The sequence below is a fragment of the Galeopterus variegatus genome, unplaced genomic scaffold (assembly GCF_000696425.1).
Source record: "Galeopterus variegatus unplaced genomic scaffold, G_variegatus-3.0.2 Scaffold1746, whole genome shotgun sequence".
NCBI lineage: Eukaryota > Metazoa > Chordata > Mammalia > Dermoptera > Cynocephalidae > Galeopterus > Galeopterus variegatus.
This window is the reverse complement of record NW_007727857.1, coordinates 28,579-49,541: the sequence shown is the minus strand read 5'-3', so window position 1 is coordinate 49,541 and position 20,963 is coordinate 28,579. Positions and strand designations below refer to the sequence as shown.

The following is a 20,963-nucleotide window of genomic DNA, read 5'->3' as shown; positions in this document are numbered from 1 at the left end:
TCATGAATCCCACCTAATGGTACTGGCAATTTACAGTCTCTTGCCTGATACAAAAAGCAAAAGCTGGAGAGAAGTGTGACTCGAAGGTAATGACAATATGAATGTGCCACTGAGGTTGTATCTATGAAACACAGATGATGGTCCTCACCTACACTTAGTGTACATTTTCCTTTGCACAAAGGGAAATATTTCAGAGTGGGCTGATCTTGCTACAAACCTGAATCCGAGTGTAGACGTTGATCTACAGTGTGCTGTAAATGATACATGATTCACGAGTCCTGTTTGGTGCTTACCTGGGATCAATTTGGTGGATACCAGATAGTTAAGATTTGTCAAGAAAAGCTGCTTCCAATCCGCTGTGTCCTCCTCCTGTGAGGTCCGGTACCATCTTACCTTGATTTCTTGCAGGATGTGGAGCTGGGGAAGGACGAAGGGGTGGCAGGGAGCATTTTTGGGTGAGGTCAGGTGATTGAGACGAGCCCCTCTCTGTTACAGTCCCGAAAACAGAGAACGAGGTGCCGTCCCCGGCGTCCTCCCATCACAGCAGCACGCAGCCGGCCTCGCTGACCGAGGACAAGCGCACGCCGCAGGGCAGCCAGAACTCGCTGAACACGGTGAGCTCGGGCAGCGGCAGCACCAGCGGCATTGGCAGCGGCGGCGGCGGCGGCAGCGGCGTGGTCAGCGCCGTGGTGCAGCCCTACGACGTGGAGATCCGGCGTGGGGAGAGTGAAGGCTTCGGCTTCGTCATCGTGTCCTCGGTGAGCAGGCCCGAAGCAGGCACGACCTTTGGTGAGTGCTGAAAAGGCTTTTCCCCAGAGTGTCCTACCGTTCAGGGAGGGTTCTGCAAGGCAAAGACGGCCAAAATCTCATTAACAGAAATGCTTTAATGCTTTTCGCTTCGGGTAATTAAAGCCTTAATTGGGGATAGAGTTTATTTGGCAGCTTTTTTCCTTCTGAAGGTTGAGGATTTTTTTTTTTTTTTAACCCTTTTAGCTTTCGTTCTGAATGAGTGGTCTTGAATACACAACTTCAGGCATATGTGAGAGTTGCATGAAATTTGAATAGCAATCCCTTGACAGTGTAGACTGTCCAAAATTTTTTGCCAGAGGAAAGCCCTGAGTAGGATATCGTGAATAGCAATGGCCTCAGAAAGTCTTGAGTTTTTTAAAGGCACGTAAGATTGTAAAAATGCTTTAGGAAACAGAGGTGTAAGGAGCAAAAATACTACATGAGATGCTCTTCCTACCTCATCTGTGTCCTTTCTCTATCCACATCTGAATTTCTTTTTAATCTTAATTTTAAGTAATATTTTTACTGCTGCTTGATTACGAATTTGGTTAAAATCTGAGTTGAGAGTCATTTGATTTTCCTGTCTCATCCAGATGTTGAGGGTTTTAGTGAAGTGTAGAGAAACACAACTGTCAACCTCTCAGCAGGTTAACTCTCTTCTGGGTGCACTAGCAAAGACAAATAGGAACCCAGATGATTCCAGGAACTAGTAATCTATGAATCTGTTTCCCATTAGAATGGATTACAGATGGAGCACTCCAAAAAATGATCCACCTTCCTGATTAGATAAAAAGTCATTTGCTGTCTCCCAAACATGTTTGTTACTTAATCCGGAATATGACAGGAGTAGGGGAAGGGCTGTGCAGGCTTTGACATTTACCTCAGCTCTATCTCCAACTGACTTATTGACATGGACTCTATCCTAGGTCACTCGCTGGCTAAGAGCAGCAAATGCTATATCCCTTTAGCATTCTGACCGGTAGAACTCACTTTGCCTCTATCTGGTCTTGATATGTTGCTTTCTGCTAAGGCTGTCTTCCCCGTATGATTTATGTTCAGTAGGGGACAGTGACTCAGCCAGTGTTCAGTAGGGGACAGTGACTCAGTGACTCTATGCATGCATGGCTGCAGTAACAAATGCCCGTTTTACTAACAGTGCTTTTGTGAGCTGCGTTAATAAAGTTATCACAGCATGTCATGGATGGATGACCTGACATTAAGGCAGGATTTTTTTGTTTCTTAATTGGTTTCAGAGACTTTTCTGATTAATTTAAAAATAAAGAGAAAGGAAAAGGGGGAAAAGAAGTCCCCTTATTTTCTTGAGATCTACAATTTGACTGCTCCCATGTGGTGCTTTCATCTATTTCAGAATTTTCAGTTTTACTTTCTAGAAGGAAATGGCAGATAATTCAAGTGGCAGGCTATTTGTTATATAATGAATATTGAATGTTTTCACTCACAATTTGGTCTGTTTCCCTTTGGCTCTTACAATGAACAAATTAAACTTTCTCTAACACCTTGCATGAGACTTCTGAGCTGTGCAGAGCCTTCCTCATTCCTGCTGTTTGATACCTTTGTCATGTGAGTTGTCCTTAGACATGAGCTGCACTTAAATGAGACCTTAAATTTGAGTATGGAAGCTTTCCACCACACCTACCTGTCAGATTCCAGTAGACTGTTTACTTCCTTTTTAAAAATTATTTGACCTTGACATTACATCCAATGACACAAACTCAGGCAAATCGGCTGAAATTCAAAAGATATGAAGTGTATATTCCCACCCATTTTACCCTCAAGGTGCAAATTAGGACAGAGAGCCTGCTCAGTTAGTTTCAGTGTCTCCCATGTTAATTTTGTCACCCTTTCTAAAAGGTGACTCAACTGCATAACTCTCTTCATAGTCCCCAGAAAGACAAATTCTCAAAATAGATAAACATGCATAAGAAACTTTCAAACTCAGTATATGATTAGCCAGAGACCCTTATGTCAGGCCTCAAAGCCAATCTCACCTCTCTCTAGAAGTTGACACGGAGGAGATCAGAGTACACAATAAACCTTCCTCTTCAAATGCACTTTTCCTGTGGGTTTTTTTTTTTTTTTTCATGTTGTGGATGTGCAGTAATTGATGATGAAAAAAGAGATGATTAAAGGAAATGGGTTGAGGAATGATTTGAACCTAGCTTTGGATCAGTATCATCCTCAGCCTGAATAGGCAGAAGGCTTTCATATTTTTTAGAGGGGATTTTTGTGAAGCAGGAGGATGATTCCAGAACTAATGAGCCAGCTGGGCCTTACCCTGAAAGCACATGAGATGGGCTGATTGAGCAAAGGTCCTGAAAGGAAAAATAAGTGTCAGGGTTGGGTGTTTTCTTGGCTCATTTCTTGCAATTATGCCCTTTTTCCTAAAGCTTTTATCATTCTGGATGGAAGGCAGAAAGTCTAAGTGTTTGTCCATTAGGTGTTTTTATATCGAATTTTTGCTGCTAGCAGACTTTTATGCCTCACCAGACACCCAGTGATTATTTTTCTAAGTGAAGAAAGAACAAAATATTGGCAGAAGCTCAAACAACAGCTGGCAATAATGAAGTGATGTGAATATAGAATGAGTGAAAGCATCCATCCCAGCTCTGGGTTTCACATTTGCAGTCCCAGAATAAGTGAACGGCGAGTTATTTTTGGGCTCTTGAGAATCTTTGAGGTTGCCAGATATCACAAATTTTGTAATTGACTTAAGAAGGAAAGTTTGTTACTGCAGGAGAGGACTGCAGTAACAAACTATAGTTTCAGGATAGTAGCTTCTTATACAGGACACGCTGAATATTGCTGAATATTGCCAATGTTTTGACCATCGGCACAGAGCTCTCCTTTATAACATTTGCTTAATGCTTTAATTAATTAACACTTAACCTTCTCTTTCCTTTTTCAACCCTTTTTCTCCTCCCTTCACTATATCCCCACATAACTTTAAAAAAAAAAAAATTTAAACTCAATATCAAAGCAGGCAATGCATGTGTGGCTATGCCTCACAAAATAGGTCGGATTATTGAGGGGAGCCCTGCTGACCGCTGTGGCAAGCTGAAAGTAGGAGACCGGATCTTGGCAGTCAATGGATGTTCCATCACCAACAAATCCCATTCAGACATTGTCAACCTAATCAAGGAAGCGGGAAACACAGTTACCCTCCGCATCATTCCTGGGGATGGTAAAGTATAACTGTTATCTCTCTCTCTCTCTCTCTCTCTCTCTCTCTCTCTATTAGTGTTCATGTAATTAAATAGTGTTGATTTAGAGGCAGCTTTATCCATTCCTAACTAAACATACCCATCAAACAAATGTGAGCCATTGTTACTAAACTATACTGAACCCTCTTATTTAATTTCTCCTTTAGCCCTGTGACCCTGTCTTGCTGCCAATTAAAAAAAAAAAAGTTTCAGAAAATCTTCAACTTTCCCCAGTTTATTTTGTTTTTGGTATCCTTGTTTTCAAAACTGTTAAATTAGTTTTAATACAGGTGATAAAGATCCCCTGATGTTGACTCCAGAAACAATTTTTTATTTTTTAATACAGTCACCAAAATTTAAGTAGTATAGTGACATCACAAAACCCACATAATGACAATGCAGAGCCAATACTATGTTTTTTTCAGAATAACTGAGTGTGTCAACGTTTTTTATTTAGTGGGAGAGTCTTAGGATTTGTGCCTACTTGATTTGTTTCTAATTTTTGGATGTGGATGAAGAAAGAATTAAATCTCTGTTTTTTTGATAGATTACATCTATGTTAAACTAGGCCTATGCTTGTTTGTTTGTTTGTTTGTTTGTTTTACTTATTGGTAAATTCAAATCTTTGGTTCTTTTACACCAGTGATGATTTCCCCACCCCCATGGAGCATCTGGCATTGTCTGCAGTGGGTGCTAGTAGCACGTAGTGGGTAGAAGCCAGGGATGCTTCTAGACATCCTTCAAGTACTCAGACGAGCTCCTCACAATAAAAAGTTACCCAGCACAAAACATCAATGCTCCTTTTATTATTCATATTTAATAAGAATGAAGTTGGTACACTCATGTCAATAAGTGTAGAATCTTTAGAGAACGAAGTCAATATTCAGCTCTTAATTCTCTAAATTAACAATTGAGAGAATTAAGAAGTAAGTCCTGAATATTGACTTCATTCTAAGCCAACTTAGTCCTTGAGAGGACAGTGATACTTGTCCCTATATGGTTAAATGTCTTTTTTCTTTTTTTTTTTAATGTTTATTTATTTATTTATATTTTTTACATTCTGTGATGTTGTGGAGCAGTGGTGGGGAGGGGGATAGGGGAAAGGGGAAGAAAATAGGGTGGAAGAAGGAGGAGAGGCAGGGTTGAGGCCTGTGGCACCCCCCTCATTCCTGCATAGGAGACCAGGGGCCTTCCAGCAGTGGCTTGGTCATTGCTGGGCTGGATGCAGATGTCAGAGGGGTGTGGCTGAAGCCCTCACCCTCATTCTTGCTATACATGTTATAAAATAAAATGTATATTCTAAAAGTCAGTGAGTATTTCTCAAGAGGAAAGTGTGGTTTATAGAGATAGTGTGATAAAAATTCCATGCCATAGATCTGTAAAAGAAGAAAATCAGATTTTGTCTGAAAGTTACCACCAAATGAATATTTTTATATACTAATTGTTAGAAAGTAAGCCTTACAGTTCAGAATTGGAGTGGTGTAACCTGTGCTTTATAGAAAAAGTAAATGGAAAACTAAACAATAAATATTTGGAGATTGTTGATTCCAAGAACAGAGAACTTTCTTTGCACCAAAAATATCCCATACCAAATGTGGAGGAAAAATTAGTTCCTTGAGTGATGGTCTGCTTCACCCTCCTTCAAATGCACGGTTAGTAATTTGCCATCTGGTCTGGAGTCCATTCCACCAGTTCACCACTCTGAGAAGCTATTACAATTTAGAAAAGTGATCACAAGATGATAGAACATAGGTTCCTAATGGAAAGGATGAAGAAAGCCAGAAAAATAAACTGAGAAGTGGTTGAGAGAGCCAAATGTAGTATATAAATTTCGACACGTTTATCTACATGCCATGGAGAGATTTCAAAACACTAATCCGAGAGAAGTGGACACAGGCATTGACTTGCTGGGTCTGTATTGGTCAGCTTTAATGTGGGAATGAGAATGTCCAAAAAAGGCAGGAAGGAAAGAAAGCACTCCTTGAGGGAAGGGCTTAGAAAAAGAGCTTGAAATCAGGAAAGACTCAGATAGGCAGAAGTAACTTATACTACAGTGCACGTACTAGGTGTTGAGTTAATTTAATAAAGTACAATGGAAAATATATTTGGAAAACCTGAACACCAAAAAATATAATGCAAGGTGGATTATCCAATAACAGTTGGCAATAAAAAGGCATTTTTTATACTTTAATACTTAAAAAATATAAAAAGTAGGCAGACGTGCTACCTTGGTTACAAGAAAGTAAACAAAGCTGGTACAATATTATTTGGTTAAGGATCAATATCTTTTTAAGGCAGCATCTGTTCTATTGAGATTGTGATTTTATCCAAGGTATTTCAGGAGTTTTTCACTATGATAATAAAACTCTTACCAATTATTTTATACGTGTCAGAGGCCAAGAAAAGGGAATCAAATCTAGCAGAGGGTGAACACATGATGCTCATCTTTTAAAAGGAGCCAAAAATTGCCATCTTGTAAATTAGAGCTGAGGCAGGGGAGTGATATTTCTGGAGAGATGCTGGAGGATTTTGTAAACACCAGAAATCATGCTGGATCCACTTCCTCCCTGTGAAAGTATGTTGGGTGCAGTTGATTGTGGAGTAAGAGGGAGGTGCTGTCTCCAAGTTCGGGACCTCTGGTCTCCTTCAGAACTTTCACTGTAACACGGACTTCATCGAGTAGCCCAAGGACCGTTTGTTTCATGATATCTACAAGGAGGCAGAAGTTCTTAACTCAGAGTGGTTTCTAAGCTCTTAGAAATCCATCATGTCTGGGGTACTGTTCTTGGAAACCCTAAGGGGTACTTTAGGAAGATGCACTCTCATTTGGGCCGCTCTTGGAAGCCGCTCTTGGAATGAGGCAGCATGAGCTAGATAGTGGATTCAGAGGAATCCACTTCTTTATCTAGCTCATGCTGCCTCATTCCTTGCTCTTATCTGTTGCTTCATTCTTTCACTGTTTCATTCTTTCATTCATTTATCTTCATTTATCTCAGCCCCCATTTCTCTATTACTTCTCCAGCAACTCCAAAACATGGCTCCCCTTCATCTGGTATTAGCATGCTGTGAGAAGGCTTACCTTCACAGATCTTGATTAGGCCAAAATTGGGGGAGTCCTTACGCTCTCAGCTTTTACTATCTTTGGAGCCAGGGTGGGAGGTGGGGTGAAGACAGAACATTTTCTCCTGTGACATATGGGCAAGGGATCATAAATATATAATGGCAGTGCAGAAAGGCCCAGAGAATAGCTGAACATACTGAATCTGAACTTAAAATTTGACAAGTCAAGCCACACTTGAATTGTATGGAAATGCCCCATGAAATCTGGGTGGGAGAGACTTTAATCAGACAGGGCAGAACCTCACTGAACCACATTAACATGGAACCATCACACTGAATCAAGTTCAAGGTAATGAAAATATTTATGAGCATAAAAATATATTATTTAAATCATGGTCTTAAATTTGTACTTCGGATCACTCTGATTCAGAGTATTTGCTTATATAGGAGGTGGAGCTTGGCAACGCAGATATTGATTTTTTTTTTTTTCTTTCCTTTTTGTCTTTTTTCGTGTCCGGCAACGGACCACAACCCTCAGTGTCGCGCCCGTACCGGACCGGGACCGGCAATGGGATCGCAACCCTCGGTGCTGCGCCCGCCCCTCGCTGCTGCGCCCGCCCCTCGCTCAGCCAGTGAGCGGGAACCGGTCTGTATGTGGGATCCAAACCCTCGGCGGGAGCACCACCGCGCTCTCAAGCGGCGCACTGTAGCAGTGTGCCACCGGGCCGGCCCCAGATATTGATTTTTTGTTTGTTTGTTTGGCAAAGGCATCTCCCAAAACTTTTCAAATATTTATGGGATTCAAATTTTCTAAAGCTGCCCTCAGATATTTATTAGATATGTGTTTATGCATTAAAATATTTATGAAAGGAATGATTATATCCTTTTTGATTTGCTTGGCTTTTCAATGTGGGTTTCATAAGGGAGACTAAGGATATTAACATGGGATCCAGGTTAGAATTGTAATCACTTGTCACAGAGATAGGTTGAAACCCAAGATAGAAGCTCCTGTCAGAAGAGTAAGTGCCGTGATTTAGAACAGTCCTGTGACAGTGCCACGAAAGCTATGATATGCTTTTCTCGATACACGATTGCTATGGAAAGTGTAGTAATATCCATTTGCACTTCTCTCGGTGAGCTAAAGTAAGTGTAAATGCTGTTTCATACAGGAGGTACGGTACTTTCTGGAATTTGTCATAAAAATATCCAATCCATCTATCTGCCTTGAGTTTTAAAAGTTAAATACTTTGACACCTCTTTCTAACACTGCTGCTGGAGGGCAGAGAGACTCATATTCTTGTTTCAAGCCCTTGTTTTATATTCTTTTCTATTACGTGAGCAAATTTTGCTTTGGGATAGAGCTATAAATTTTCAATAATGGGCTTCATCTCTATATCTTAAAAAGCTAGAGAGCATTTTAGCAGACACAGTCTTGATTTAATTCCAATTGAAGACTTAAGAGTTCATTAAAACAAGTATAACTTTATTGGTATAAAAGCATCCTGGAAATCTAAGGTATGCTAAAAATTATTTTGGTTCTCTGAAGATGGCCCATGAAATCTAGCAGTTAGAGCAGGATATTTTGTATTTTAATTAATCTACAATACCGCTTAGTGAAGTTGCTGGTATTTGTGCAGTAAAACAAAAACATTGCTTATTTGAAAAGAATGTACCAATTAGATATGATTTCCTTGATACACATAATTCCAATGTCAACAGAATAAGACTAAAAGTTAACTGTCAGGCAGGCCCTGGGTTTAATTCCGAACACCTCCACTTGATACACCTGGGTGACTTTTGAGCATGTTTTCTACCTTTTCTATGCCTCAGTGTCTCTATATGTAAACTGAGGGCAATAATTACACTTACTTTATTGAGTGGTAAGAATCAAATGAAGTAATAATGCGTGTGGTAGTGAACTGAGCACAGTGCTTGGCACATTATAAATGATCAGTAAATGGTGGTTTCTCATAGATTAAGAAAAAAAGTGAACAGAGGAAAATTCAGCAAGCTCAAATAGACGTTTGCATATTAATTGTTGTTTTTAAAAATGCTTAATGTTAAGCTTCAACCCGAAAAGGATTTGCATATAAATATAAATGGGAAAAATAACAAATGAAGGATAGGAGGAAAATTAAGAAATTCTATTTATATGTATATTGAGTGGTTATCTGTTATAGCTCATCAAATCATGAAAGCAACAGAAATATAAAAATTGTTTTGAGAATGGAATCTGATTTGCCTAGAATACTCCAGCTACCAACAACACTCAAGAACTCTAACGGGGAACTTCTGCACTATTCAATAATTACAATCACTTTAATTACAAGGAAACATTCTTTTTAGTATCCTGATTATGATTTCCCCATGGCCTGAATAATCTTGTGATTTCCCAGAGCGTCTCCATAAAATTAATTACAGTGAGCAATATTAAGTTTGTTAAAGTACCAATACATGTGTTTATGAAATTCTGGTGAGTCACATTGACAGGCTTTGCAGTCTGTTTGTCCTGTGCGCTGACACTGACACAGTGGGTGTACTTTTTTTTTTTTTTTTGTAAATATCACTTGGATTCATTACCTTGGTTCTGCCAGTTAACTGCCCTTGGATGGAAGTGATATGAAGGAGCTAGTGTCCTTCCAAAGGTTTTTAAAAAACCTCTCATTTATATTATAATAGCAATCATAAAGTGCACTAATAATACACTTGAATATTATGATAACAATAAATACATGCTACAAAAAAATGCTTACCATTTTTGAGCAGTTTTTACATGCCAGACACTATTCTAGACACTTTCTTCTTGGGTAACCTTTGCACCAATCTCCTTAGATATGTTTGTTGTCCCCTGGGAACAGATGAGGAAACTGAGGCACTGGAAGTTTAAGTAACTTTGCTTACATCCCAGTTAATTTGCAGAGCCTAGGCTGCAAAGGCAGAGAGTCTGACTCTAGAATCTGGCCTCTTAACCTTTATGCTAAACTGCCTCCCAATAAGGTTGGGAAGCACCACCCCCCTGACCTGGAGGGTCACAAGGCATATTGGCATAGTAAAGGCTCTGAGGAGTCCGCAAGAGAAACACACAGACACACAAAAACATGTTCCTTTGTTTCACCCATTATTTCCCAAACTTAATTGACCATAGGTTCTTTTCCCTCAGAATCTGTAGAAACATGTAGTAAAACAGATTATGGGAGACACTGTCCTTAAAGTATGAATAGAATTCACATAATGATTCACTTGATGTAGTTACATTTTCTTATTAATCTGTGCCTTAGCTGTAAAAATAATGGGCTTTTGTGGCTGAAATATAAACCGTTAAAATCATATTTCAACTTTCTCATTTCTCTTTTGGAGAGAGTTTAAATAACATAGACAAGTTCCCATAGTAATAAGAAAAAGCAGTGGCAGTAGCCAGGGCCATAGCTGCAGCAAATGTGTATTGAGTGTTATTCTATGTCAGGTACTGTACTAAACATTTCATATGCTTTCATCCATGAGAAGGGAATTATTGTCGTCATTCCCTTTTATCTGATGAGAAAAATAAAGCACACATCTAATGAGTAGGGAAAAAGGAGATTTGAACCCAGGTCTGAATCTTAAGCCCATGCTTTTAACTACTATGTGTGCTGAAATTAAAATAACAGGAAACCAGACCCAAGCTGAGTAATATCTTTAGGTACTTAAAATGGGCCATAAGTAGTTGGGATTTGTGGGATGTCTTTTGTCTCAGGACTGCAGTGGAGAGGGATGTATTCCGGGTGTTCTAGTTTGGACTAAAAACCTTGTTATACCTTATGGGTAGATTCACAGGTAGTTCAAAAAGTTTGTGGAAAAACAGAATTAAAAGATCATGTGAATATTTCCGTGAACTTTTTTTGTTCTTAATATCTTTAGGTACTTAAAATGGGCCATAAGTAGTTGGGATTTGTGGGATGTCTTTTGTCCCAGGACTGCAGTGGAGAGGGATGTATTCCGGGTGTTCTAGTTTGGACTAAAAACCTTGTTATACCTTATGGGTAGATTCACAGGTAGTTCAAAATGTTTGTGGAAAAACAGAATTAAAAGATCATGTGAATATTTCCGTGAACTTTTTTTGTTCTTAAATAGGGCATCACATTATTCCATAAAATAGAATTGAAGATCCCTCATATATGTATTCAACAAACATTAGAGTACCTACTTTGAACCATAGAACTCACGGAAATTTATAGATTTTGTGGTACGCTGTGAATTAAATCAGCATTTGTAGGCTAATCTTAGAACCTAACCACCACATTTAAAATTTTCTTGATAAGAAAATGTATGCTAAATTTCAAACAGTCAACCTAAAAATAAATATTAAAAGTACAACTTGCTCACAGTTGTTACCTGCCTTGATCTTAATGGCAAAATAATTAGTAAAAGAACATATAACTGTTACTATATGAATGATTAAGTTTTAATACATGCATGTTGGTGTACAGTCTATTGTTATACTCATGAGTATTTCAAATTCTGGGCCTCCAAACTTCTAGAGATTAATGAAGTTGCTTTTGAATGTGATTAGTGAAGAAGAAAGTCAATTTACATAGGAACATAATCATTCATTACATATGGTGGCTTCATGATTTATACAACTTATATTTACAAACTGGTTGTAACTAATGCAAGTTTAAAAATTAATCTTTCGTGAATGAAACTAGACGAGATCTGTGACGACTTTCATGTTTTCAGTTGTGCTTCATTAAAAGCAGTGGGGAAAAAAGTGGATATTATGTGCGTATGTTTAACAAGATGTTTAGCACACGTAGGATTTTAATATTCACAAGAGGAAATCAAGCAGACTCACTAAACATTGCTGATAAATTGCAGGAAATGTTAGCAGAGACATTTATTATCAGCCTATAAAATCCTGGAAAATAATTCTGCTGTGGTATGACGTTTTGATGGAACTGCTGTTTTTCAGTGGCAAGGGAGGAATGAGAGACACCTGCCTGGACTACAATTTGAGAGCAGTGTTTTCTTTGGCAAAGTCTTTATTTCATTTGTGGGAATTTCTGGTTGGGAGGAAGGCCATGGGGGCATACACACATGGCCCACATCAGAGAAGATCTTAGGATGGTTCATTAAACTCGTAATTGTTTAGAAAGTCAAGTGAAACTGTTTGAAATGGTGACAGAGAAGTCAAACTTGTCGTTCAGACACAGGGCTTCTGCACACCTCCTAGCTGGACAATGTCTTCTCTAGGGCCTTCATTTCTTTATGCTCTGCTCCTCCCTGCAGAGTCCTCGAATGCCACCTTGCTGACCAACGCAGAGAAGATTGCCACCATCACCACCACACACACCCCTTCTCAGCAAGGGGCCCAGGAGACAAGGTCAGACGTGGCTTTTGTTTCTTTTGTTAGTTTTCAAGGGGGAAAAGGAACTCTGGGCATGACAATACATGTCTTTGATTCTTTTTCAGTTTCCCTGTTGGTTGCTCTTACATTTATTTCTCTCACTTTGGCAGGAATACCACCAAACCAAAGCAGGAATCTCAGTTTGAGTTCAAAGCACCCCAGGCCACACAGGTGAGGGCCGTTTCTTTCTTTTCTCTGTGTACTTTGCACATGTCCTTCCAACTTTCTGAAGCTATTTTTACAAGGTATTTTTATAAAGGCACCCTTAATTTAAAATAAATAAGCTTTTGTGAGATGATTTACCAAATATGTACTCATGTCTGATTGTCTGGGAAGTAACATTTTATTTTACTACCTTTGAAAAATATTCTAGATACTCTGTTCTAATGTAAAAAAAAGAAAAGAAAAGCCTTAATTGTTACAAGTATTGGCGATCAGAGAAGGAGCAGAGTAGCTAATTCTCATGTCTGATTGTCTGGGAAGTAACATTTTATTTTACTACCTTTGAAAAATATTCTAGATGCTCTGTTCTAATGTAAAAAAAAGAAAAGAAAAGCCTTAATTGTTACAAGTATTGGCGATCAGAGAAGGAGCAGAGTAGCTAATGTATTCATAAATGTGTTTCTGCAAGGAGAATGTCTCTTTAATAAGGTGTTTCTCAGGCTTGTGAATTTCACGAGACCCATAAAGCCTATCCCTCAGGATAGTAATTGAGGGTGCAGAAATCATAGCAGGTGAAACAAATTTGGGCAACACTGGGTGATACAAAGTTAAATAGGTTCCTTTTTTTTACTGGCTGCCTTAGAGCCTTCAGTAGTTCATTCATAATTCTCCTCGACCAGGATGGGAACCATTCCCAGAAGTGTAGAGGTGCTTGTTGGTATCCTAATGATGGCCACTGCTAGCATGTATGTTGCATGGGTCAGGGGCCTGAATATCCAGCAATGAATGGGGTGGTATCATATATGAGGAGTTTTCCTGTCCCAAACGCGAGTTGCAGTCTCACTGATGAAATTTTAATACATGGATTTGTATTAAATACATGCATGTATATAGGCATGCTCATGAATGTTTTCAAATTCTGGATCTCCAACTTCTGAGACTAATGAAGATTAATGAAAATGATTAATAAACAATTGCGAGTCACCAAGAGGGGGATAAAGACTGTGCCTTTTTGTCCAATCGAAAAATAATGTTTGGGAAGAGATGGAAAGAAATGTATGTGGATATCAGTTCTACCAGAATGACTGCATTTAATTTGTTTAAATAGGAGCAAGACTTTTACACTGTGGAACTGGAAAGAGGAGCCAAGGGATTTGGCTTTAGTCTTCGAGGAGGCCGAGAGTATAACATGGACCTCTATGTTCTACGCTTAGCAGAGGATGGTCCTGCAGAAAGGTGTGGAAAGATGAGGGTGAGTAGGGAGAGGAGTCTGGAATAGATGTAAATAAGCCCTCTGCATTGACTTCTTGACTTATGTAGTTGCAATGTTCACGTAAATTACATTTTCTATAGCTTTCAAGACGCACTAAATGCATAACTCCCACCCTACCATATATTTCTCCCTAAAGCATAGTTTGTTGGAGCTGCTTAAGTTAGGTATGCCCTTCCAAGTCATGGGGGTTGAATGAAGGAATTAAAATTACTTATAAATATATTAAAGTAGATTATTTTCTGAATCTCATTTCCATAGTTGTTGTGCTTAACTCATGAGGCAGGCACATCACTTCACAGGAATTCCTGGGTACCCCAGGATACTTACAGAACCATGTGACCCCACAGATTCTGGGTGGCAAGCTCCATTCATTCTCTAGCCGATCACCAGCTGTCTTACCCTAGGTGCAGAGAGAGCACATCGACTCTGCCTCAGCAAAAGGCCAGCGGCTCCATGGTCTGAACATTCAGAGTTGCTCTAAAGCCATCAAAGCTGAAAATTTTAAATGTACAAATGCCAGAAGTCCATGCTGCTCTGTTCCACTGTCTAATATCTGTTATTATGGATGAATGTGTTTCTCTCCTGGGCAGATGAGATGATTAAGAAAAGATCATTCATCTACTCACTATAGATAGGTCACACAGATTGAGACATGCACATGTGACAGCCATTTGCAACAAATTAAAAGAAATTAAGACAGATCAGGAAAGGGAAAAAATGAATGAAATTGAGCCTGAGCAGAAAAAGAAAAAAACTGATCAAGGGTGAGGAATATAATACTTACATTTAAGCCATAATTTTGATTTTTAAGTTCTTTCAGACTGAATTTTTTTTTTTTTTTTTTGCAAATTGTTGACCAACAAATTTATTTATTTAGTTAGTTACATTTTTTTCTTTATTAGCATATTCAGTTTTACAAATTGTGATATTTCTTTTTGCCCTTTACCTGATCTATCACTTCTCAAACCCCCTCCCTGCCTACCCACTATCTCTAGTATCCTTAGGTTCTCTCCTCAGACTGAGTTTTTTAATGCTTTTTTTTAAAACTGAGAAAGCAGACTGTGTGTGTGGTTTAAGAAAATTAAGCACTGAAAAATGGTACATAATAAAAATGCAGTTTCTAGGGTCAAACAGTATACTAGTTTCTTGTATATCTTTCTTTCCTTTTGCATATACATGCACAATTTGTTCATATAAAAGGGAAGATATTCAGTGGTATATATTCTTTTTGTTTGAATTTCAAACATATGGAGTCTGCTTCTCTTGGTCTTTAATCACTTTAAAAAGTTTCTGATTGAATGAAATATCGTTATCATGATATTTACTATAATTGTGCATAGTTCCCAAGACACGTTTACCTGTATTATCCAATTTGATCCCTGCAGCTTGGTAGACATGGGTTTTGTTATCATCCCGTTCTACAGATGAGAAAGTGGACTCCATGAAATTAAAGGACTTGAGCAATATCACTTCATTAACAAGTGATCAAATTCCAATTCAGGGTTTTAGACTCTAAATCCAGTGCTTTTCCTCTTCTTCCTCCTAGAATATAAGGTTCATGCAAAAAGGGATCTGGCCTGTCTTGTTCACTTCTTTGTCTCGAGTGACTAGAATAGTGGCTGACACAGAGTAGATGCTGCTATGAATGTGTCAACCATGGTCTCATCTGAAGGCTCATCTGGGGATGGGTTTGCTTCTAAGCTCACTTACATGGTTGTTATCAGGATTCAGTTCCTGTTGAACTGGGGGCTGCAGCTCTCCCTCATTTCCTTGTCATGGGACTCCACAGGGCAGCTCACAACATGCATCAGAGTGAATAAGTGAGAGAACACAAGAGGGAAAGTAAGACAGAAGCCAAAATTGTTTTGTAGTCTAATCTTTGCACTGACATCTTATCATGTTTGCTATATTCTGTTTGTTAGAAGCAAGTCCAGCATACATTCAAAGGGAAAGAGATTACACAGGATGTGACTGCAAGGAGGTGGAGGTCATTGCGGCCACCCTGGAAGCACCTACCCCTCCCTCCTTCCCTCAAAAATTAATGTTCCCCTTTCTGCTTAATTTTTTTTTTCCTTAGCACTTACCACTATTTGGCATCTGTGTATTTTTCTGATTTTTCTTGTTAATTGTCTTTCCCGCATTAAAATGTAATCTCCATGAGGGCAGGGATTTCTGTTTGTTTTTTTTCATTGCATCCCAAGCCACACATTTTCTGGAACATGTTTAATACTTATTGGGTGAATCAGTCAATGAATTTTCCATCTCACTTTGTTGTCTCTTGCTTTGGCAGATTGGTGATGAAATTTTAGAGATCAATGGCGAGACCACCAAAAACATGAAGCATTCTCGGGCTATAGAACTGATTAAGAATGGTGGCCGCAGAGTGCGTCTGTTTCTGAAGCGGGGAGACGGCTCAGTACCAGAATATGGTGGGTCAAACTATGAAAACATTCCTTCCTTCCCTGGCATGACTCCATGAATTTGTCTCCAGAACGGCAGCAGGAAAGTCTTTTTTGTTCCCCCCGTTCACCAGTGTCTTACCAGCCTCTCGTACCATGTGATTATTTGCCTCGCTTGTCCTGAAATCTCTACACATTTCATCCTTTTGCTTGCTTATGTGGACTGGGGCATGGCTAAGACAAGATCTTTGTAGCCCCCTTTCTGATAATCAGAGAGAACATTTTGTCTAGTCCGACCAAGAGCGAAGGAATGTTTGTTTGAACTGTGCCAAACTGTTTCTCAGATCCAATTGTTAGCACAAAATGACTATATACTCCTTTTAAGAAGCAGGAAAGCAGGTTTCCTGAGTGATATGTTGAGGCACAATTTTTTTTTTTTTTTGGTTACTTGATGTTTTTATTTAAGAGGCGTGAAATTTTGAGATGATTTGGGGGCTTTGTTCACCTCCTTTATGCTCTGTATACAACAGTTCTCCATCCCCCCACTGGTCTGTTACCCCAAATCAGAACGCCTGAGCCCACTACTATAAAACAAAAACTGTTGATATAGTAGCCATATGTTTTTAAATGATAAAGGATGAAAGAGATTCCCAGTGCTCATCACCCCACTGGTCTGTTACCCCAAATCAGAACGCCTGAGCCCACTACTATAAAACAAAAACTGTCGATATAGTAGCCATATGTTTTTAAATGATAAAGGATGAAAGAGATTCCCAGTGCTCATCATTGAGGGAAACATGTTTCTATACCTTTCCTATGAGGAAAGCCAGGTTATACATAGAATTCCTTTGTCATATCTTTAGACATGATTTGAGTAGATGGCAATGATCTTTGCATAGCTTAGTGTTCTGATGGCAAAATATTGTATATTATAATACTGTCCTGTTTATTTGAGATTCTTGTTTAAAATTTAAAAAATAAATAAAAAAGCTATGCCCTAGATGTAGGGCTTTTTTTCCCAACCAAAGGTCTACAAAAGTTTCTATAGAAACTGTGATTGAATGTTCCCCATATACATTGGTCCCCTTTATTAGGGATTTATCTGTTATCACCCTTTTTTTCTGGAAGTTGTTCTGCACAATTCCCAATTGCATTTTGGACTGGATGAGATGCTTCATTCAGATGCAGCTCAAGGAGAAGGATAGCTCCTTTGAAGGGCAGCCTTCCCAGGTGTTGGACATTGTACAGGTGCAAAATATGAGGGGTCCAAGGTGGGGGGAGGGTGAGTATCAGACAAGGCCCCTTTAGACATGGCCAACCACAGGGGAAGTATTTTGACAACATTAGGATACCATGGTTGTGCACTGTACTAAACTTCTGACCACTAGGTGTTATCAATGCCACTGAAACTGTGTAACATTGTCTCCCTTCTGTCTTCCCTATGCTTCTGTTGGATGTGATATTTCATTTGAGAGTCATCGTCAGTAACCTGTGTACCTTCTCAAAACCTATGTCTGTTGCACTGAGGATGAAAATCCAACACTAACAAATGTTCTTTGGGCTAAAAATAAAGATCATTTAAATACACGGTTTTCCAAGAAGGGTTGAACATGCCAGGGTCGTGCTGCTGTAATGTCTCCATGCGTCATTTGGACTAAATCTCTCTAATTCTATTGATTAGAGTTGCAAATGGGTTATAATATGTTAAGTTCCAATATTTTTCTTAACTTGATTGGAACCTGCTTCTCTGTGAGGCTATTTTTGTAATGAGTTTTTTGTACTTAATTTACCTGCCGCGGTTTCGGGGGGATGGGAGGGGCCTTTGTTCTTCTGTTGTTTATTGTTAATGCTCTCCTATGCCAGCCTGTCATTGTTCCAGTTGTTTGAAAAAACAAAACAAACAAACACAAAAAAGGATGCATCTATTGTCTGGGTTCTCGAGTCACCTTATGGCTGTCTAAAAACGTCACTGTTCCGATTGCGGTCTCTGCAGCCTTATTTGAGTGTTGCCTTAGACTGTCTGACTGGACAAATAAACTCTCTTTGCCCTATGTTAACAAATGCAGATTTTTTTTCTTTTCTCTTTGTTATAGGGAATCTAAACGTTCAACTTTTTCTCTTTCTCTCTTTCTCTTTCTCTCTGACTGTTCTTGGTGCTGGGCCCTCCCTTCTACAGCGATGATACCTCCTAATATCGCTGCATGTATGAGAAATGAAAAGCTCGGGGAGGCTTGCTTCTACCTTATGGGCCATAATCAAACTACGGTTTGTAGCTCAATCAATACTAGGTGTTTCTGTGCTGTGGCCTAATTTCCTCATTGCTTCTGCTTAGCTCTATTTTGATATGTTTGGCAATTCATTCTGAGCACCCTGCGTTCTTTGAATTGTAAGTACACCACTGACCCTGTTAAATGTTGCTCTCCCTTATCTTAAAAGTAGGCCTAAGAATCCAAGGTTAGATTTACAATAGTGATCTAAGTACCTTCCCTCACCCAGATCTGCAAATGACTTTTGTTAGGAACCTGTGTTCATTCTAGTAGCCTACTCAGCCATCCCTTAGAAAGAATGAACCTTGCTTATATCACAGAGCTCTCACTTAGGTAGATAGGGCCTTGCAAGATAGTGAGATGATGAGATTTCCTGGTTGGTCCGGTATCTCTTAGCAAACTGCAGCCCATGGGCCAAATCCTGTCCACAGCCTGTTTTTGTGAGTAAAGTTTTATTGGCACATAGCCACACCTGTTTCTTTTATGTGTTGTCTTTGTCTGCTTTTGCACTACAATGGCAAAGTTAAATAGTTGCAAGAAACACTGTGTGGCCTGCAAAGCCCAAATATTTACTATCTGGCCCTTTAGAAAAAGCTTACTGATCCCCTACTCTAGGCAATATTCCTCTTTTGTTAAAACCCACCTAGGTTTTGGGAGCTCATTCATGAAACAGATTAATTGCTTAATATTAACCTTGATGCCTCATGAAGGATCCTTAAAGAGCTCTAGTGATTCATTCCTTCATCTCTGACTGTCAAACGGGTCCTCCCTCCACACTGCAGCACATCATTTCAGGCACCTTACCTGGAATGGTATAATGTGTATAACTTGTTGGATTCAGTTGCAACAAAGCATCCCTGCTTTGAAAAGAGCTCCCATAAATTCAGGACGCTGCCTAAAACATTTGCAGTGTCGTTTCAAATAGTTTAATAATAATAAGTAGCAGTCATCATGGACTGCTCTGCTTTTAAGTCTGTAAATATCTTGATGCTATATGAAGCAGTCTGGTGACTCCATAGCTCCTAGATGTCATCAAGACTGCTTCATATGACACAAGGAAAAGTGTCTCTAAACATGAAGATTTTATCTGAGCCACATCTAGTTTCAAATGTGTACCTAACAACCTCTCTTCCCCTCCCTTTGATCTGTTAGTAAACTCCACATTTTCAAACCAGTTCCTTATTCTTAAATTTACACAAAAGTGAGAAAATAGTTGAATAACACGCACATAGATAGAGAGAATAGTTTAATGGACCCTCACGTACATGTCATAGTTGCTGACGATCATAACCCTCTGGCCAACGTGTTGCCTTCATAATCTCCTTTGCCCACCACAATGGATTCTTTCTTACAACAGAAGTATACCTTGCATATGGTAAAATGCATAAATCCTAAGTGTACAGTGCGGTGGATTTTCCACCTGTCCAGGTACCCGTTTAATGACCACCCAGACAAGATGTAGACCATTTCCATTCCCTAGAAAGCTGTCCTCATGCCCTTCTAGGTCAATACCCCAGATTATGTTTAAGCAGAACAAAACAAGTATTCTTTAAAGAAAAGAGTATTTTCTTTCTTGGGGGCAGGGGAGTGGTGGGCACAGGGAGAAGGATTAGTGGGTGGGGAGAGAACAGCAAGGAATGGCTGAGTTGGGGAAGTTTTGATACTTGTAGAGAGACTATTTGGGTTGTGCCTTTAAAGAACAAAAGTTCTTTAATGATCTATGTATGTGTTGAGAGAACAGTCAGCTAGATGCCGAAAGCCACAAGTACTAGTTTTTAACCCTAACTAGTTGCAGTTCTACTGAAATTAACCAAGATCCAGTTGGCTGTGGTCCTGAGTGCTGTCACAGTTGTTTGCTTGTTGTGACTAATGAGGTCTTAGGTGTGGGTGGGAGCGGGGGCCAGGAGCCGAAGGTCCTTGTACCAAACTGTTGCTCTCGTGTTTTGTCCTCGCAGACCCCGGCAGCGACCGGCACGGCCCCCCCACCTGTCCACCAGGTGTTCCGGAAGTGAGGGCCGGGCCCCCCGAGCGGCGGCCACGTACGGCCCTGGAGCCCAGCTACCCTCCCGACCTTCACAGCTCATCACTCCACGGGGAAAAGCGCGCACACGCGAGACACGCAAAAGGCAGCAGGGAGCACGGCAGACAACCCAACGAACACCACACCTGGAAACACCTTCTGTGTTGTGTTGTCTGATTTGAGGCTAAACAGTAGATGGATTGGGAGACAAGTTGTTTGGTTTGAGGGAGATACAAGATCCCCAGTACGAAAAGTATGTTCCCCCTTTTGAGCATAAGCCCATGATTGCCTTTTGCCAAATTGGGGAGGAGGGAATGAGCCTTGGTGGAAAGAACCTCTCTGTTGATATTTAAAGAAGTGAGGGTTGACAGTGCTCATTCTTAGAAATG

The 20,963-nt window shown here is 39.7% G+C and overlaps 1 protein-coding gene across 4 annotated transcripts in view; it reads left to right on the top strand.

The window, feature by feature from the left end:
* MAGI1 (membrane associated guanylate kinase, WW and PDZ domain containing 1) overlaps nucleotides 1-20,735 on the top strand; it is a 240,122-nt gene extending 219,387 nt beyond the window's left edge. Inside the window, exons 17-24 of one of the 4 annotated variants that reach the window (XM_008578690.1) lie at nucleotides 496-789; nucleotides 3,788-3,991; nucleotides 12,336-12,429; nucleotides 12,564-12,624; nucleotides 13,724-13,867; nucleotides 16,179-16,317; nucleotides 18,464-18,552; nucleotides 20,510-20,735. In XM_008578690.1, coding sequence (XP_008576912.1) covers nucleotides 496-789; nucleotides 3,788-3,991; nucleotides 12,336-12,429; nucleotides 12,564-12,624; nucleotides 13,724-13,867; nucleotides 16,179-16,317; nucleotides 18,464-18,552; nucleotides 20,510-20,566 — 1,082 coding nt within the window. In that variant the 3' untranslated portion in view covers nucleotides 20,567-20,735. Of the gene's footprint in view, nucleotides 1-495; nucleotides 790-3,787; nucleotides 3,992-12,335; nucleotides 12,430-12,563; nucleotides 12,625-13,723; nucleotides 13,868-16,178; nucleotides 16,920-18,463; nucleotides 18,553-20,509 lie in introns of those variants that run through there. The other 3 variants (XM_008578692.1, XM_008578691.1, XM_008578693.1) reach the window with 3 other exon arrangements.
* Nucleotides 20,736-20,963: the final 228 nt, after the last annotated feature.